At 29.8% G+C, this 20,394-nt stretch overlaps 1 protein-coding gene and 1 pseudogene across 1 annotated transcript; one reads left to right on the top strand and one right to left on the bottom strand.

Annotated features, from left to right (window-relative positions):
* Positions 1-1,035: 1,035 nt before the first annotated feature.
* Positions 1,036-5,047, top strand: LOC108808078 (probable beta-1,3-galactosyltransferase 12; annotated as a pseudogene).
* A 1,321-nt stretch (positions 5,048-6,368) lies between these two features.
* On the bottom strand, positions 6,369-10,391 carry LOC108810146 (putative cysteine-rich receptor-like protein kinase 39). Its single transcript, XM_018582276.2, has 7 exons — positions 8,416-10,391; positions 8,203-8,328; positions 7,869-8,002; positions 7,483-7,693; positions 7,160-7,397; positions 6,916-7,054; positions 6,369-6,835 (listed from the first exon to the last, which is right to left on the bottom strand). The coding sequence occupies exons 1-7, from the start codon at positions 9,245-9,247 to the stop codon at positions 6,554-6,556; spliced, it is 1,962 nt and encodes a 653-aa protein (XP_018437778.1). The 5' UTR covers positions 9,248-10,391; the 3' UTR covers positions 6,369-6,553.
* Between the last annotated feature and the right edge of the window lie 10,003 nt (positions 10,392-20,394).

The raw sequence follows: 20,394 nt of genomic DNA, 5'->3' as shown, positions 1-20,394 counted from the left end.
CACAAATATGTTATACATATCTTAGAAAACAGTAACAATAGCTCGAAAGAAAAGATTTTCGATTCGATATTTTTCATGGAAGACATACATGCAGAGCGAAGATTTAGAAACAGAGAAGGCAAAGCAGAGACGTATTTGAATGAATCAAAGAAGAAGAAAGAAAGTTTCAGGCTTTACAATAAGTTTTGTGAACATTAACTTCTCTACATCTTTTCAGAATGAAAGGGAGAAAGAGAGAGATGGTGCAGAGCTGTAATTATTTTTCCTTTAATATAATTCCACTGTCTATAAATCATTTTGTCATATGTCAAAGTTTGAGGTCTTAGCCCCTTCTCTGTTCCAGCATTTTCTTTAATCTGTTTTTTTTTTTACTTTGATTGCAGCTAAGCAGGTTTTGTACCCAAAACAGGGTCTGTTTCTTATACGCCAAGTCTTCCTTGCTTCAAGACTTCAAGTACACAAAGCGAAGGACCTTGGATGGGTTCTGCATGAACAAGAATCTAACTGACCCATCAAATGTGGAGGAGGTTCTGCTGAAGATAAGGCACAGCTGGAGAAACATGTACTCATAAAATCCTTTTATATATAAGTTTCAAAAAAAAAAACCTTTATATGTCAGGCCTCTAAATTCTATATCAACAATATCAAATGCACCAGAGAGTAATATTTTGAAAATTCATATATCTGCAAGCAATTCTCATGTGTCCCTAATCCCCAACTCAGAACTATATTACAACGCTCCTAGCATCCCAGTTCATTAATTTTACTACGTATATAAATCTTCCAACGTCTACAGAAAAATAAAATAAAAGATGATTAAACAAATCATATATATAATGCCTCACTTTTCTCTCCTCTAAAGGCATTCACATCAGCATTTTTTAAATGAATGTGGGTCCCATTATAATAGATTTATTTTAATTCTAAAATAATTGCTATACACAACAGTATCGACGCTTTCCACTCCTTCTTCGTCGACGCCCTCTGTTTCCTTCATCTCATATCATAAAAGAATCGGTATATCTTTTGATGGAGATGGATCAACCAGAGGGTTTAGGTTTTTGAGTTGAAAGAATCGGTATCTATTTTGATATTGAGGATTGCTACTCTTCTCCCACCGCTTCACCACCGCATCTTCCTATGGCCCTGCAACTCCTTCCTACTACAGCAAACCTTCGAAGAGCAATTAACACCACTCTGCTTCGTCTATGTGGCTATCTTACACTTCTTCTTTGTCTCTCTTTTCATCGGAGTCTCCGGATCTATCTTCGCAATCAGTTTCTCCGGTGGATCTTCTTCCGTTTACCGATGCGGCGGATCTAAAGACACTTCACAAGTGTCTGGTTCATGGTTATCGTCATGCCGCTTTTAGAAGCACTTGGTTTCCTTCTGCTCCTGATGCTCTTCTAAGGTAAATCTTATTAGAATCATACATTGTTTCAAGATTGTCAAGTAACTGATATTACTTTGGAACACAGCCTAAAGCCAATGAAGATTAACTGAGATTACTTTGCTTGGCTCTATTTTTATCTGCTTATTTGGGATTTGGAATCCAATATTGTTTTGTTTGTTGACTGGAACTTTAGGTTGGAATAAGTGACTGGATTAGCTTTTAGTTTTTTCATTGGACGTTCAAAGGATGCAAAGAAGATGGCTGAGCTTGAGAAAGAGATAAAGTAACATAGAGATTTTGTGCTTCTTGATGATGTTGAGGAAGAATATCTACGACTTCCTTTATAAAACGTAAATAAAAGAATTCCTCAATCTCCATTTTTCATCAATGACTTTCTCTGATTGATTCATTTATCTCTTCTCTCTTTATAGGTTGGCTTTCTTCAAAGGAACTTTTAAACTCTTTGAAGATTATTATTATGTCAAAGCCGACGATGACATTTACTTGAGACCAGGTACTTGGTGTTGTTTTCTTCTACTGCTTCTTCACCATATAGTTTTCAAATTCCTTTTCTTTTGTTCAGATCGACTTGGGACGCTTCTTGCCACGGAAAGCTTTCATCTCTGAAGCGTTTTATATCAGGGGGTTGAGAGTAGGAGGGATCTTCAACGCCTCTGCTTCATCTCTGAAGCGTTTTGTATAAACTTCTTCCGCTCTTTCACTCGATTCTTGATCACGGGTCATCTTGGTTTTCTTTGTGGAGGAGATCGAGTTAGCTGATGCAATTGACGATAAAGTAATAATATAATCTATTTAACGAGTGTCCAGTCTCCATAGTTCTATATCTTTCTACTTTCTTCCCTTCAACTTGTATTTTTGTTTGTGGATATGTAATACTGATTTTTTTTGTTATTTTGTTAGGAACTTAGGATGCTGATTTTGCGTACTACTAGAATGTTTTCAGGGAAGATTGCAGAGAGAAATCCAGTTTTTCAGAAAAAAGGGTGATGAGGTATCATAGCATACCTGACTTTCTCATAGTGCTTTTGTTTATTTATAATCTCTTCTTATATATTTATATTGCAAAAGTGAGAGTGTTTCACATATGGAAAAACAGCTGACCCGTGAATTACATTTCCATCTTTTAACTAAAAAAACCATTCACCATATGGGCTTTATGCTGTTAACAGAAAACACCTGAAATCAACTTGGTGTACTTATAGTTGTATTGTCAGGCAAATCATATTATTTCTGTGCACTTATGCAGACAAGTTTGGTCAAGCTCTGGACTGCATCACACCTCTTGGAAGAGAAACAAGTTTCTGTGTTTTACTGGCCTGCCAAAGACAAGTGAATCTGAACCGGCAGTGAGAACATTTATTTTACTTGAAACATGATCTAATAAGTACTTGAATCGTGGATACGACACTGGAGAGAAAGAACCAGGAAGATGTATATATACATCAATGAGAAATGCGTTGGTGGTGATTCTGGACGTGAAGTCTACACCTTAAGTCACAACTTGTTGTTGGCTCATGCTGAAGCTGTGGAAGAGTTCAGGAAATGTGCAAAGGTGATATCTCTTTGAGAACCAAAATATATTAAATTTTCTATTGATCTGACGTGTGGATTCAAATCAAAACAGTGCAAAGATGGGAAGATTGGTATAGTCCAGAGTCCAATGTGGTTTGAGCCTTACAAGAAGTCTAGCTCAGATGAGGTAGTGAAGAGAGCTATGGATTTCACTTTAGCCTGTGAGTGTCTTTAGGAAAATTAGCTTTTAGCGTTTTTGAGTTTGGATTCAGATAGTTTCTTGCATGCATTTGGAATCAAATGATCATAATAATCCTTTTAGATATATTTAATTAAAGCTCATGATTTGTTTAATGTGGCATTTGAAAAGTGCAGGAGAGACAGCAGCAATTGGCTGAGGTACAGAGGAGTTTTTTGCAGACACAAGCGCTAACCAAAGCTCAGACTTTTATTTATCATGTACATGTGACTTCTGCCAATTTCACAGACAACACCCGACCTTCACCGTTTCTGGAGTGAACGAAATTCCTAACAAGGAGGTATTATAGTATTACCTAATCTAAACGTTTACATATGTCTCATCTCTTTTTTAAACTAACTTATACACCTCTTTACAGATTTCTACTCTCAATGACAAAAAAAAGGTACAAGTAAAGTATGGGGAATCATCAACTTCCACTGCTGCCACCTATACCCAGGGGCGGATCCAGAAAACAATTTAACGTGGGGCACAATACATAAATCGGTTTTTTTTCATCAAAACTAAATTTTTTAAAAATTTAATTTAATAAATTATATTATTTTTTTAAAAATATAAAAAAATTCAAAATTTTAAATATTCATTTTCAATAATATTATAAAATTATATATGCACATAGTAATTTCATTATAAAAATTTATTGTTTTTAATTTTTTTTTTCTAACTACTGAAAATCAACCTAATAAAATTATTGTCAAAGTTAAATATAAATAAATTATGAGTTTTTGTTTTGAAAAAAGTAATATTAAAAAAGTGATTGAAATACTGTAAGTTAGATATCAACTTTCTTTAAAAAAATTAATAAAAACCTTAACATTTGGATTTATAGATTATTATTTAGGGTTTAATATTTAAGAGATAAAGTTAGATTTATATTCTTTATAAATAATTTTAAGAGAGTTAGTTTAGTCATTTTCATCACAAATTTAAAATATTTTTTAAAATAATCATTTTTAAATATGAATTTGAAAGTGATATTAAATTTGTGATAAAATTGGAATTTTTTCTATTAAAAACAGAAAATAAAACAGTTATAAAAAATGGTTATGGTAGTGAAATCAAAAGAAAATATTTGTAGGAACAATAACTAAAAATTTGTAGAAAAATTGAAAGTACCAAAATGACACTAGTGGAGTTTGAACTTGGCTGAGTAGAGAACATACTTCGCTCATGACCAAATTAGCTACATAGCTCTTTTGCTATGTCAGTTACATAAGAATTACTATCAAGGAGTATGGGGCACGTGCCACAGGTAATCCCTATGTGGGTCCGCCCCTGGCCTATACCTGAACTAATGAAGCAAGTAATGTTTTCACATGAAAACAATGTGAACCGAACCCGTTTATTTATATTACTATGTTGCTATGCATTGCTTCTTCAAGACTTTTCAATATTTTTCCAATTTCATGTTTTTTTTAATAGTAACAAAAGGGTTCATGTAATGCCAATACTACATTTTATTGTGCAACAACAATTTTGCCCATAAGAAAATTACACATTTTCCACAACTTCATTAAGCATAATAAAAGAAAAAGAAAACCAAATCTCTTCTTCTCAAACAACTCCAAACACTTTTCCAACCTTTACATCTCTAACTCTACACACCACCACCATCAACCATTTCAAATCCCACAAACTTCAGTTTCGCGAACATCCCGCACGTGCGCGAAGCTTCGCCCCTAGTATAAGTTAAATTAGCAGAAGCCTGATCATTTGATTCGACTGGTTTAAAAACTAATCACACTAAGAAAACTTTAAAATAAATAGTACAAAAGTAGTTGCTTAATTAGAACATACGAATCCTGAACAAATTTTTAAATAAAAGTTATATTATTAATAAAATGCACCGTCATATAAAGAACAAATAATGTGATGCTCTCTTACAATCCACACAAAATATAAATGTGTAGATAATTTTGATAAAAATTAACAGTCTAGCGTAAACAAACAGTCAATTCATCATTCATCATACACCATTGTCTCAGAAAACACAAACGCTTCTATATAAATGGTCCTTTAAACAAAATTTTATAAGAAGTCAACAAAATCGATCACTTAAATTCACCATCTATAAGATACAGCTATATCATCTTATGATGCTTTCAATTTTGAATTCACACAATAACAAAAGAATGAATAACGAACTATTTCTTTCTTACGAGTTCTCACACCAAACAAGATCTTCATGAGCAAATCCGGTCACACACTCTAAGTCTACATCCACATGCCCAACACACAAAAATTTATTATTGACTTCCAACTATCTATCTATAACTGACCATCAAGATAATTTTAATGACTCAACAACTAAGGGCATGATATTCATATTAACAAACCATAGGTATGAAATAGAACACCCCTACTCAACCTTGCTTATTCAAGAGACTGCCTAATATGTGGTGGAACTTACTTACATCTGAAGACCATAACATAACTGATGATCTTCAAGTCATTTTTTACCGTCACATACTACAGCCAAATTAAAACATGACTGCAAGATTTGATGTTGCCCTTATCATCACCATTCTGGGAGGGAACTAATATGCCTCCAACTACATATGAAAAATAATAATACATGAACGTTATACTACGAAAATTATAACAATGTAACCTATCTTTCCTCTCTTACTTGCGGCCATACTTTCTATTTCCATTGCACTGATCAATTGATTGTAAATCCATTTAAGATAAAACATATTAACCAGGCGCGTAGCGCCGGAATGCCACTAGTATAATATATATTAGGATGAACTAACATATTTTCTAAGGATTCTATGAAATCATCCTGGTGATGACACGTGAATATAAAAACATGTTCCAATGTTCCATAATTAATATATAGGGAGGGGATAGTATTATAGTCTATTCATTATTATTTAGTCCTAATACATAAAACTGTATAAACCCATGTAAATAATCAGTTTTGTGAAATATATAATAAATACAAAAAATGTTTAAATATATTATTTTATGCGTATTTTTATAAAACGATTAGTCCAATGCAAATGCAATAAGAAAAATATATATAAGCACACGACCAATACAATTGACGGTTCAATACAACAAATAAAATTATTAATATAAACAATAAACTTTTCGTATGTAGTAATTGTTATGCTACACAGAAATTTAATAAGGGTTATAAAATATATACTACTAAAAACTATATAAAATATTGATTTAAATAATTGTAAAACAAACATCCGCACAGACAGACATGTAAAACTTAGTAAATCGTTATATGATTCGATGCAATTTAAAATTTTGAATAGCCTAGAATTCCCATTTCACTTGACAAAAATTTTATGAAAAAAGCATCCCTATTAAATCTTTTTTTGTTAAAACAACATTTGTTTCACCATTATAACTCAACGACAACTCAACTCCGTGGAGTCATTGCTCATTGACATTGTTCTATCTTCAGATTGACATTGACTTCCACTCATGGCAGGAGCTTTAGGTAAAGGAATGATGATAGTCTCACTGCCAAACCAAACTATTACCAACCTCATAGTTGGTCTCTTTGCTGCATTCTCTTGAACACACAATAAACCAATCTGGATCAACTTCATGATCTCGTTCATAGGATCCTTCATCAGTAAAGGATCAATTACAGTCTCAGGCTTTCCTTCAACCCATCTCTTCCATGCCTGCACCAAGAAAATACATGTTTTACACTCTGTACAGAGAGGTTTGTATAAAAAAAACAAAATTCAGGACAAAAGCTTACAAAAGCTGCAAGTCCTTCTCCTTCAAAGCTATTGTTTCTTTCCCCACTTATCATCTCTAGAAGCATAACACCGAAGCTATATACATCAGATTTAGCTGAGATTTTCCCGTGGTTCAGGTATTCAGGAGCCATATATCCACTACATATATGCAAATTAATTCATGAATTAATATTGATCCAAGGTTTCCTAAAAAAGTCCATACACTTATACATGTCTTCAAGGTTGATTGATATATAATCTTACCGGGTTCCAGCTATTCTTCGTGTTTCAGCTCGAGTCTCTTCAGCTTCGAACAACCTTGCGGTCCCAAAATCTGCAACTTTAGGGTTCATGTCAGCATCTAACAGGATGTTGCTCGCCTTCAAGTCTCGGTGAATAATCTTCAGCTGAGAATCTTCATGAAGATAAAGAAGACCTCGAGCAATGCCTTCTATAATTCTGAATCTCAGCTCCCATGAAAGAAGCGAACGCCTCTCTTCATCTGCACAGTTCAAAGAAACATTGTTTGTCTAAATTTTCTGAAACCTAAACTAGTCAAAGTGGCAACTGTTTTTTCGAAGACTAACCGAAGATAAAGTGGTCAAGACTTGAATTATGGACAAGCTCGTAGACAAGAATCTCTTCTTCTTCTTCACTACAGAAACCAAGAAGCTTAACGAGATTCCTATGTTGGAGTCTTGTCAAGAGTGAAACCTCATTCTTAAACTCTGTATCTCCCTGTCCTGAACCTTTTGATAATCTCTTTACCGCTATCTCTTGCCCGTTTGGTAATATCCCCTGAAACCGATTCTCTAGAAATTGTTAACCATGTAAGGCATCTCTATCCATTTTAATATAGAGTATTGAGTAAAGTCTTCTCAAATCTCACTACATTTTAACTCCAAAATATTTGAGATGCTCTAAAATCAAAAGACCAATCAATCACTCATTATTACAAGAATGTAATTAATACCTTGTGGACAGTACCAAATCCACCTTGGCCAAGCTTATTTTCAGACGAGAAGTTATTGGTTGCTGTCAAGATCATACCAAGATTAAACCGTAGCATATGTTGACCATCAGACTCATAGTGCTCTTCACTATCAACTAAAAGAAAAAACAAAAAATAAGTCTTAATTACTCTCCAGTCTCAGTATTATAAAAATTTATTGGCTCACTTTTGCTTATAAAAAAAGAATTTAATCACAAATGTAAGTATATTCAATACTCATTCATATATCGTATTTATGAGAAACTCTAATGAGTTTCTTAAACGATAGCAATGCCCTAAGGTTGATTGAACTTACCATTGATTCCGTTGTTTGATTTTCTCCTCCGAGCAAAGAACATTATGAGACCGATAGATACAACAACATTAATAAAAGTAAGAACCACAAATATCGCGATGGTTACCCAAGACCTTGGGCTTCTTCCTGAAATTCATTAAACATATTTAAGTCTGTAAATATATTATATCGTATTTACAAAGTTTGGCAGTGCTTGAACTATTTTTTTAATACCTTTCTTGTCTGTTGCAGAGCTCCCCTCCTGAGCCGGAGGTGCAGGAAGTCTAGTAACATTACCAAAAGCACCATGGAATGTATAAAAATCCCACCTGAAAAAGCAGCTCGGACGATTGACCTCGCCACCTCGTCTTCCCCAGACCTGGTTTTTAAATAACGTCACACATTCTCTCAAACATCTATTACAATCTTGAGAAGTTATGTCCGGTGTGCACTGCATCAGCATGTAAACATTTTCAAACTCGGTAAACTCGGCTTCTATGGCACCATGGTACTTAAGTACGGAGGAATTTTTAGCATCCGTGGTAGCCTGAACAGTCAGGTTAACCATTCCATCCCACTCTTGTTCGAAAAGAGTCATGTTTGTAGATGGATCGATACCATCTGGACTTGGGTATAGAACAGCAGGTTCAAGCTCGAGGTTCCCAAAAGTTGAATGGATTGAGGAACGTACAAGACAAGAAACATTGTCTTCAACGTCTTTGTCCCACGTGTACGAATTCATTCGGTTTGGACAATCCTTTTTTATACCCTTAGTCGCACTTAGGACACAGTTGAAACAATCTTGTTGGTCGTAGCCTCTTTGGCAGAGGACAATAGCGTAAACTCGGTTGGGACTGTTGCCGAGTGAAGCGTTGTAGAATCCATCGTTGTCAATTACTTTATCAGCAAGAGTAGAGAACATATCGTCGCGGTTCTGAACGTAAGTGCTGTTATCGTTGTAAAAGCTTCCGGTACACCCGACGGCGTTAACGACTTCGAGGTTTTGGAGGACAAGAAGAAGAAGAAAAGATAAGAGAAAGATCATCAAAGCAAAGCATTTCCCCATTTTTCTAGAAATGATAAACAAAAACTTTTTTTTTTACTTGTTAATTCGTTATGGTATAGTACTATTTGTCACTATTTATGAGAAAAGGAGAACACTTCCAAAGACTGAGAAAATATGTATTGGTTAATTTTCAAAGATCGAAAATACCGAGAAGATTACAGCTTCAAATTTGGAAGTATTTACAATTGAATTAAAAACATAAATATATTTCAAAAATCAGTAAATTCAATCTCTTTATCGGTTAGTTAAATAACTGGGGGTTTCTTTTCTTTTTCTTTTGTATTTTGTAAACAAGATATGGTCTTCACCGATATTTTTTTTTTGTTTTGTTTTTGACCGTAAACTAAACGTTCATGTTATAGACATGGATTTGAACGCATCCGATAATTAGGTGTTCGAATTTAAAAACAAAAAAAAAAGATAATTAGGTATTTAGGTGTCCGTGTCCAACGTTGATGTGAGTTATAATTATGGGAAGACTTTTTGTCAAAAATAACTATGAGAAGACTACGATGCATGTTTTTTTTTTTTTTTTTTTCACAAATTGAGATTAATATTCATAAAAACCCAAGGCCAAAAGTACAACTTACACCCTTTACAACAAGGCCTATAAGCATATACCCGATCACAGTCCACAAACTGACCAAAACCCACTAAAAGCCAAAGGCCCAAACGACTGAGACCCAAAAAACCGCGACCGACACAACTCCACGTGTTTCTATCCTCTGCGTCCAGGCTCCACGCGTCACGCCCACGACAAAACGACCGTCACCGCTCTGCATCCACTCCGGCAAACACGGCCGGGAACCTCGTTTCGTCGGAGCTGCCGGAAATTAAAACCACGGCACACTGGAGTCTGCCTCACCAACTCGTGAACTTCATCTGGCTCTAACGACAGAGAGCTTCGCCGGGTAAACCCGAGATCTCATCTCAGCCATCGAAATCAACAACTTCATCCTCTTCACCAAACGCTTTATTCCACCGATAGCTTTACTCGAGAATCGAGAGCTCATCATGAAGCAAAGCCCCAAACACCAGATCGAAAATAAAAGAAAAATAAAAAATCAAACCCTAGAAGAGCCGCCGTCGACTACAGAGGCTAGACGACGCGGAAGCTTGAGCCAACCGTTCACCCTTGACGGAAGGATGCAAACGCCGGCGGTCAGGACCGAACGTCCACCGTAAGAAAGGAGCGACGCCGGGAGCAAAAGGAATCTCACTTTTCACAGACTCGGAAACGGCAATAACGCAGGCGCAACAAGATTAAGCCGGACCGACGGAGGCTGTGGAAGCCACGCCGTCGGCCGGCGACGAAGATCTCACCGGATTCTCTCTTCTCTCTCTTCTCACACTAGTATTTCTTGACTACGATGCATGTTTATGAACTGACTAATTCTGATTACGTTGTAATAATTGAAGAATCTTCTATGTCCAAATTTTTTTTTGAGGAATCTTCTACGGACTCGCATATGTCGTATGTATAAGTCTAAACGAGGTTTGAACTTTTCCTTTCGTCCGTTGTTCAACTGACGTGAGACTTGGTACACGGCTAAGAAGCCTGGATTATGATTTTGTTTTAGAAATGTAAGACGTTGTTGACCAGAAAATATAATAGTAACCTGTAAAATATATTGATTCGAAATCAGAAAGTTCGAGATAATTTATACTAAAATGATAAATTAACTGTTATTCAAATATAGAATCTAAAAATTATTTAAATTCTACAGTTATTGAATTTAACATTTTATAAAATAATAGTATAAGTTCGCCCTACGTGCAGAATTTGATGGCCGTATGATTTATATAACTATATTGTATTTTCATTGCATTTGCTTTATGTTAAGATTTGGAAATAGGACCTAGACGTTGCGCATTTGAAGATAAATCTGTTTAAAATTTAGATGACTTATTTTAAAGTTTTGTATCCACTTTGATCATATTGTTGTAATTGGGATACTGGCTGGTTAGGTGCAGTTGGATCAGCTAAGTGATAACATGTCACAGAGCCGTGAGAGCCGTGAGAATATTAATTGTATTCACCTTGTTGATAGCAGTGACATATTCAATGTATTCATATCATCAAGTTGGAAAGCCTCCATCATATTATTGCTGATGAGCTGAATCATATTTGAATTTCCTATGAAGATGATTGATTAGCTGAAAAAAAGAAGAAGTGTAACGTTAAATAATGTCTGCTATATTAGTCAATGAAGAGTAAAACTATGTGGATAGAACGATCAAAGTAATGTGGTGCTAGTTTCAAAAAAAAAAAAAAAAAAAGTAATGTGGTGTTGAAGGGGGTATTTTCATGATTGAAGTTGGAATATTTACAGATTTGCTTACAATATTTTAATATTTTGTTTGCTTTTTGTAGCATCGTATTAGACCATTTCTTTGTTTTTCTTTTTTGTTTTCTACTTTTATTTTGTTTATGTAAATTTTCTTTTTCATTATGTATTCGTATATTGCATTTATGTTTCGTATATTTGTTATGCCTATTATTTTAATACATATAAGTAGAAAATGTTAAAATACCGTAATATTTTAATTAATAATATAAAATGAATAAAATTATTTTAGCATATGATTATAGGCTATCAACTTGTTTTGAATATTAGTTTTGAAATGGATTTGAACTTTAGAGTCCATTTTTTGAATATCTGGATAAAAATGATATAGTTATAAACTTATAACTATTCTTCGTGACTTGCACAGATTTTTGAAAAGCTATTAACAGTATTTGTGTTATAGATTTTTGTATTACTTTTCAATAAATTTGTTCAATAATCTGTTGAAACCAGTAACTTTTTCTACATTTTCTGCACACATCGGTTAATGCCACAATCTCCTTATTATTATTCGAAGAACACTGTAGAAACTAACTTTTGCTTTAATATTATTTACATGAGTGTCATTTCCTAAGTGACATGCTTACAAACTCTTTCACATATAAAATGAAAAAAATCTTTCTACACTAGACATATTACAACATTTTCCATTGACTAATTACATTCTAAGGAGTTTTACTTCTTCGGAGGTGGTCCATGTACCAGGACCAAAAATATAAAAGTGGACTGTCTAACACACAGTGAAAGAAAGTAATCGTCTTACGTTGTCCACATGGATACGGATAATCTAGTTTGGTTAACAGAGTCAATATGTCATATTGTTGTTGACAAAAAAAATGTATTCTAAGTTTATTTGATGTTTCCTAACCAAGCAAATAAAACCAGCCACTTTAAATGCTAACTAATACGTTCTTCTTTTCCTAAAATACTCTACGTAATTATAGGAGAATGTGATCTCGATATCATGATAGATATAATTACAATACATTATAATCACGTAGAATATTATTATCGCATATTATTATTCTATATACACTTCACATTATTTAGATAGTAAGTAATTATGTAATCCAATCATACATATATTATATTATGTACAAATTTTGTTTAAATATAATTTGACACTAGATTTTGATCCGCGCTTTTGAAGCGCGGAATATTTTACGATGAAAAATTTCACTAATAATTTAACAAATATTTTGGTTATTTTTAAAGAGTGTGTATTTAAAATATTTTTGCATTTAAATCAGTATTTTTAAATTCAACTCAATTGTGATTATACCGGTTAATCCGGAGATCTGACAATTCAATTTATGTTTTTAAAATATTCATATTAAAAAATCACTAAAACCCGAGACTAACCGATTGAACTGATGGATGACCGATATGTAATCTAATTGGATTTAAATTGTAATAGTTTCATAATTTGTAATCTTATAATCGAAATTTTAAAGTTCACTATTTACAATTTATGAAATTATGACAATTCTACCAAATTTTAAAGAGAAAATGATAGATATAAAATAACTAAGATTAATTATTGTATTATTTGGAAACATTGATAGTAGTATAAAAAATATATTGTTTGGAAACATTGATAGTAGTATAAAGAAATAAGTATATTGTTTGAAAACATAGATAGTAGTATAAAGAAAGGAACATTAGTGACTTAATGTATGTTTAACTATAAAGTATAAATGTGTATTTAATTTAAAAACTTACAAAATAAATGTTAGGTCCAACAGAATGTTTCTGTTTTAATAAGATAGATATATCCCACATACACATGTCATATAGTAAGAGATTGTTATCTTTTTGTATCATTGGCGAGCTCCTAAATCCATATAATTCATTACTATTAAAAGAAATTAAAATATCATGCATTAAATTTTTACTCTGAAAACTACAAGAATAACGTATCTTTGTAAAAAAAAAATCATTACTAAGAGCCCAATAACATGCATTAAATTATATTAAACGTACCAATCAAGATCAAATGATTTCGTGATTGGTGTAACAATCATTTTTCTTAAATCTAAAATATAATGTGAGTTACGGTTTTGGTAACAAATCACCTTGATTGAAGAATAATAATATACGATATTATTAATTGTATTAATATCGATTCATTATTAAGGAGTGCGATTATGGTTAGTTGTCTTTGAATGAGGGTTAAATTGTTTTATACAAGGAATTTAGAATGTGTATATAGTATTTGAGGAACATTGTAGGTTCCCAACTAAGGGAAAATTGTTCTTTTAGGAAAAAAAACAACAACAACTATGTCCTATTAGTCTAATTTCTCTTTTGTACCATTTTTTTTCTAATACTTTTAGTATTTACTAAAATAAATCAAATAAATAGTTTTACAAATAAAAAAAATTCAAAATAGTATAGACTGAAGAAATACCTATATCAACTTATTGATATATTTAAATCATAATTTCATATTTTGTTCTAAAAAAGGTAGAATTGACATTCTACATAGTAAAAAATGTAATCAACTCTTTTTCATTGAATCTAGGATTTTTAACGTTAAACCCCTCAATTAAGTTTGTTTTAGGTAAAAACCCCAAACTATGTATTTAACAAATAAACCCCCAAATTAATTTTATTTAATGAATTAAACCCTTTCCGGTCATAATTATCAGTTCCACCGGTAAATTTTTAGTCTAGGGGTTTCTACATTAAAAAAAACATAAGTGAGGGGTTTTATCACTATAAATTAAAAAAAAAATCAAAATATAATAACATTATCCAAAAATTAATAACTTTAATATTCCAAAATTAGTTTTTAAAAATTCCTGTAAAATATATGAGTCTAGTTTTTTTAAAAAAAATCAACATTATATATGTATAAATTAAAAATGTAAAAAATCAGAAAATATAATAAAAATTATCTTAAGATTTACCAGTAATAAAAATTATCTAAAAGTTAAAAATGTAAAACACAAGATAATAGATAAATCTTTAGATAATTTTTGTTATATTTTATGGGTTTTTACATTTTTAATTTATACATATATATAATGTTGATTTAAAAAACATTACTCATATATTTTACAGAAAGTTTTTAAAAATGCTAATTTTGGAATATTAAAGTTATTAATTTTTAGATAATGTTATTATATTTTGATTTTTTTTTATTTCTAGTGGTAAAACCCTTCACTTGTGTTTTGTTTAATGTAGAAACCCCTAAACTAAAAAATTACCGGTAGTACTGGTAACTATGACCGGAAATGGTTTAATTCATTAAATAAGTTAATTTGGGAATTTATTCATTAAATACTTAGTTTGGGGGTTTTTATCCAAAACAAACTTAGTTGAGGAATTTTAACATTAAAAATCCTTGAATCTACTATGTTTAGAATACGTCTTCTATGTAAATAATAGTAATCTAAAAATATTTGGAAACAACATTCTACGCTTAACCTATAGTTCTAAAATATGTAGAAATCAAAATCTACACATTGATATAAATCTAAAACCTGTAGAAATCAGAATCTATATATTACTATAAATTTAAAATTAGTAGAAATCGATTTCTAACATGTTTACTGTATTCTACCTATTTTAGAATACAAGTTCTACGGATAAAGATAATATTAGAAGAGAATATTTGGTAATATTCTATTTCCTTATTTATTAATGAAAATTGATTTAAAAAATAGAAAACAATATTTTTTAAAGAAAATCTTGTTTTTAAAGAAAATCATTTTTTCAAAAGATTCGTTTTAAAATAATAGAAAATCTTTTGAAAAATCGATTTAAAAATAAATAAAAAAAGATTGTGATATATTTAAGCCTTTTTTTAAATGTAAAAATTAAAAATTAATTTAGAAAAAAACATCGAAACTTTTTTCTTTTTGAGATTCCTTTTTTGTTTGTTTAGTAAAAAATATATTTTAATATTCAAAATGATTTTTAATTGTAATTTCGAATTTTTAATTGAAATTTAAGGATAGTATTGCCATTAAAAAAATTAGTCTAATAGGACATAAAGTAAGAAAGATTAGATTAAGAGAACATAGTTGTTGTTTTTTTGAGCTAAAAATCCCAATTTTCCCAACTAACATTTGTTCACAAGGTCTTTCACATGTAAAATGGAAAACCCCTTTCTACACTAGACATATTACAACATTTGCCATTTACTAATTACATTATACGTCTACTAATGTACTCTAAGTTTATTTGTTGTTTCTTAATCAAGCAAATAAAACCAGCCACTTCAAATGCTAACTAATACTTTCTTCTTTTCCTAAAATACTCTACATAATATAATGTGATCTCGATATCTTGATAGATATAATTATATTACATTATAGTCATATAGAGTATTATTATCGTAGATTATTATTCTATATACACTTCATTTTATTCTGTTATCATTAAAAATTAAAATGAGAGAGTAAGTAATTTTGTAATCTATTCATACATATATTATATTATATACAAACTTTGTTTAAATATAATTTGACATATATCCCAAATACAATTACATGTCATATAGTAAGACATTGTTATCTTTTTGTATCATTGGCGAGCTCGTAAATCCATATAATTCATAACTACGAAAAGAAATTAAAATATCATGCATTAAATTTTTACTCTGAAAACTACAAGAATAACGTGTCTTTGTAGAAAAAACCATTACTAAGAGACCAATAACATGCATTAAATTATATTAAACGTACCATTTCGTGATTGGTGTAACATTCATTTTTCTTAAATCTAAAATATAATGTGAGTTAGGGTTTTGGTAACAAGTCATCTTAATTGAAGAATAATAATATACGGTATTATTAATTGGATTAATATCGATTCATTATTAAGGAGCGCGATTATGGTTAGTTGTCTTTGAATGATGGTTAGATTGTTTTATACAAAGAATTTAGATTGTGTATATAGTATTTGAGGAACATCGTAGGAAACTGACCTTTGCCTCATGTATTATTTACATGAGTGTCATTTCCTATGTGGCATGCTCACAAGCTCTTTCACATGTAAAATGGAAAAACCCTTTCTACATTAGACATATTACAACATTTCCCATTAACTAATGTACTCTAAGATTATTTGCTGTTTCCTCCTAACCAAGCAAATAAAACCAGCCACTTTAAATGATAACTAATACGTTCTTCTTTTCCTAAAATACTCTATGTAATTATAGGAGAATGTGATCTCGATATCTTGATAGATATAATTATACTACATTATAATCACGTAGAGTATTATTATTGTATATTATTATTCTATATACACTTTACGTTATTCTGTTATCATTAAAAATTAAAATGAGATAGTAAGTAATTATGTAATCCATTCATACATATATTATATTATATACAAACTTTGCTTAAATATAATTTGACATATATCTCACATAAAATTACATGTCATATAGTAAGACACTGTTATCTTTTTGTATCATTGGCGAGCTCCTAAATCTATATAATTCATTACTATTAAAAGAAATTAAAATACCATACATTAAATTTTAACTCTGAAAACTACAAGAATAACATATCTTTGTAAAAAAACATTACTCAGATCCCAATAACATGAATTAAATTATATTAAACGTACCAATCAAGGTTAAATGATTTCGTGATTAGTGTAACAATCATTTTTTTCTTAAATCTAAAATATAATGTGAATAATGGTTTTGGTAACAAGTTACCTTGATTGAAGAATAATAATATACGGTGTTATTAATTGGATTAATATCGATTCATTTTTAAGGAGCGCGATTATGGTTAGTTGTCTTTGAATGAGGGTTAGATTGTTTTATACAAGGAATTTAAATGGGAAATTCTCTCAAATAACACTTTTTAAGTTTTTGTCACAAAATAGCACTCAAAAAATAAAATGACAAAACAGCACATTTTTGTTTTTAAAATTTTGATTTTGATTTTTTTATTTTTAAAAATTTGAACAGCTTCCTAAAATTCCACCCTTAACTCTAAACCATAAGTCTTAGATTAATTAACCAAGGGTTATAAAAATGCATATTTATTCTTCAATAAAAATTTTTTGGTCATTTTCCTCTTTGTGATGCTATTTTTGTGACCAAAAACTTAGTTTGGTGCTATCCTGATCTTTTTCTCTTTTTCTTTGTTTTCTTTTATTTTTAACATTTTCTTAATATATATTAGTAAGTTTCAATTGTATTTTAAAATTTAAAACAAGGTCATTGTTGGGTTTTTAGGAAATATTAGATTAATGGAACAATGTCAAATTTGTATTATCCCATAAGGACAATGTATGTGTTTTTTGGTCTAATTATTTCTAATTACCTATATGGCTATATTTGCTTTATATATTACTAGATATGGATCCGTGCGTTACACGGATTTTGATTAACATTATAATTTTATGGATAACATAATAATGAGAAACATTTTTAGTGAAATTGTATGATTTTTGCATATATTGTGTGAAAAATATTTTATGAAAAATCATTTTTCACATAAGTTTTGGTTCTTACTTATATTTCAATAATGATGGCACATAAACGAGTTATTCGCAACTTCATATATAGGATTAGAGAAAAAGTCATATGCGAAAATTCAAATGGAATCCTACCTAAAAAATACAAATAAAAGCGAAATCTAAAGAATTTGAAAGTTGAATCAAGCTAATTAAGTCGATGATAATTTCATAAACTTTATAAGCTCTTAATTTAATGTTTGTATTAACTTTTTTTCTACAACATGTTTGTATTAACTTGATATGTTATTTTTGTTGTTTAAACATATTACATGGTAATTTAGTAATGTTTGTGTTGTCATTGTAGGGTGTCAGAATTTTTTTGTGCACTCTTATCATTTATATATTTTGATTTTCATGGTTTATTCATCTTTAAAATATCTTCAATCTAATTCTATATATTTCTCTACACTTTATCATAAAATAGATAAATTCTATTATAGAGGTGAGTTTCTCCAATGTATGACTCTATTATACAATTTTTATATTTTAAGGAAAAATGTAATGAATGATATTTTCATCTTTATATATAAATAAAATAGCATATCTCTATATTTAACTCTATCAATAAAAGTACTCTATTACTAATCATATGTTGGAGCAAATTCACATCTATATTATTTTTTTTCCGAAGAAAATATAGAAATAAATATACATGTGAATTGGAGATATTCTTAGTTGTTTAACTAATAACAACATCATGAATCAAAATTTTTATCATGCAATTAGAGGTAGCTAAACTATTAATACTTTATGCAGTTTGATACTGATTTGTTTTTTGTAGCTAAAAAAATATATGTTTATGACAAAGACCATGTTTTTCAATTGTATGAATAACTGTTTATGAAAATAATTGGCACTACATGTTTAATAGACATGAAAAAGACACAATCATTAATAAGATATTCAATATTATTAGATATAGTTTGTTTTTTTCTTTCTTTTTTTAAAAAGAAATGATTATTCAGTTTTTCTCCCTTTAGATCTACAGTTATAGTAACAAAAATTTCCAGAAAATAAATATGCATATAGCCCTAAATTATAAATTTCGGTATAGAAAAAATTAATTATATATATAAGATTTCTGATAAAAGAAAACAAAACATCTATCTTTACATCAAATAAGAGAAAATTCATTCCTATTTATTCTTATTTTTTTTTTCAAATTACTTGGTCATCACTTTTCAGTAACAATAAATAATTTTTTTAATAAACAGTTTCATTTTTAAATAATTTTCTGAATTCACTATTTTATAATGATATATTTCCATTATAACAACTTAACTAAAAACGAATTATAAAAAACATAGTAAAAACAAAAATGTAATAAGATGATTCATAAAACTTGATTTTTTTTACCAAACACATAAACAGTTATGGTAATAATATAATAATATATTTTAGTGACTAAGCACTAAAAATTATATTCCTATCACCAAACACATCTAAAAACAAAACATGAGAATATCCTAATTTTTTATGATTATTCAATGAAAATTGTGATAACAGTAAAATACTACTAAAACAATTATAATACAAAGAATAGTAGTAACAAAAAATTGAATTTATATTAATCCAATGAAAAGAGACATCTATTGATATTAAAATAAAATAAAAAGAATTTAAAAATATCACTTGAGTCTAAGTGTTTTGGCTTTTTATATTATCACTTTTTCTTTTTATTTTTATTTTTCTTATTTTTGCGTTTGTCGTCGGAAGTTGACTAAGCAGAAAAACAAAAAAAAATCAAGTATTAAGTTACACATATAATAAATCTACCAAACATAATATAAAGTATATTTACTTATAATTTGTTTATGAATCTTTAAACATTGAGAAAATATCAAATTTATACTTTTTACTTTTATCTCAAATAAATAAGTTTCATCCATAATTAAATGCACATCTTAAAAAATTTCTTTCAATCCTTGTTCATGTGAATTCATTTTGAACTGTAAACATTGGTTATTAGATAAATTTTATGACAACACAAATAATATGTACATATTAGTATATTTTTAGTATACAAAACTTACTTACTTCAGTAGCTGCTCCAATTAGTTTTGAATTATCTTAATTAAATATAACAAAATTGAAAAAATCATTTCAATCATATATTATTATTTCAATTTTGAAACTAAAGAAATTGATTTAGTTTTTCAATTTGATAATAGATCAATACATATTGATATATCTATTTCCTTGTAACTATATATTAGTTTCTAACTTATAGATTAATATAAATATAGATAAACATAATATTAATAATATGAAAATTCTCTTTTTAATGTTGGTTAGTTATGTTTATAC

This window comes from Raphanus sativus, chromosome 6 (genome assembly GCF_000801105.2).
Source record: "Raphanus sativus cultivar WK10039 chromosome 6, ASM80110v3, whole genome shotgun sequence".
In the NCBI taxonomy this organism is placed as follows: Eukaryota; Viridiplantae; Streptophyta; class Magnoliopsida; order Brassicales; family Brassicaceae; genus Raphanus; species Raphanus sativus.
The sequence above is the reverse complement of the archived record's forward strand: the minus strand, read 5'-3'. Positions and strand labels throughout refer to the sequence as shown.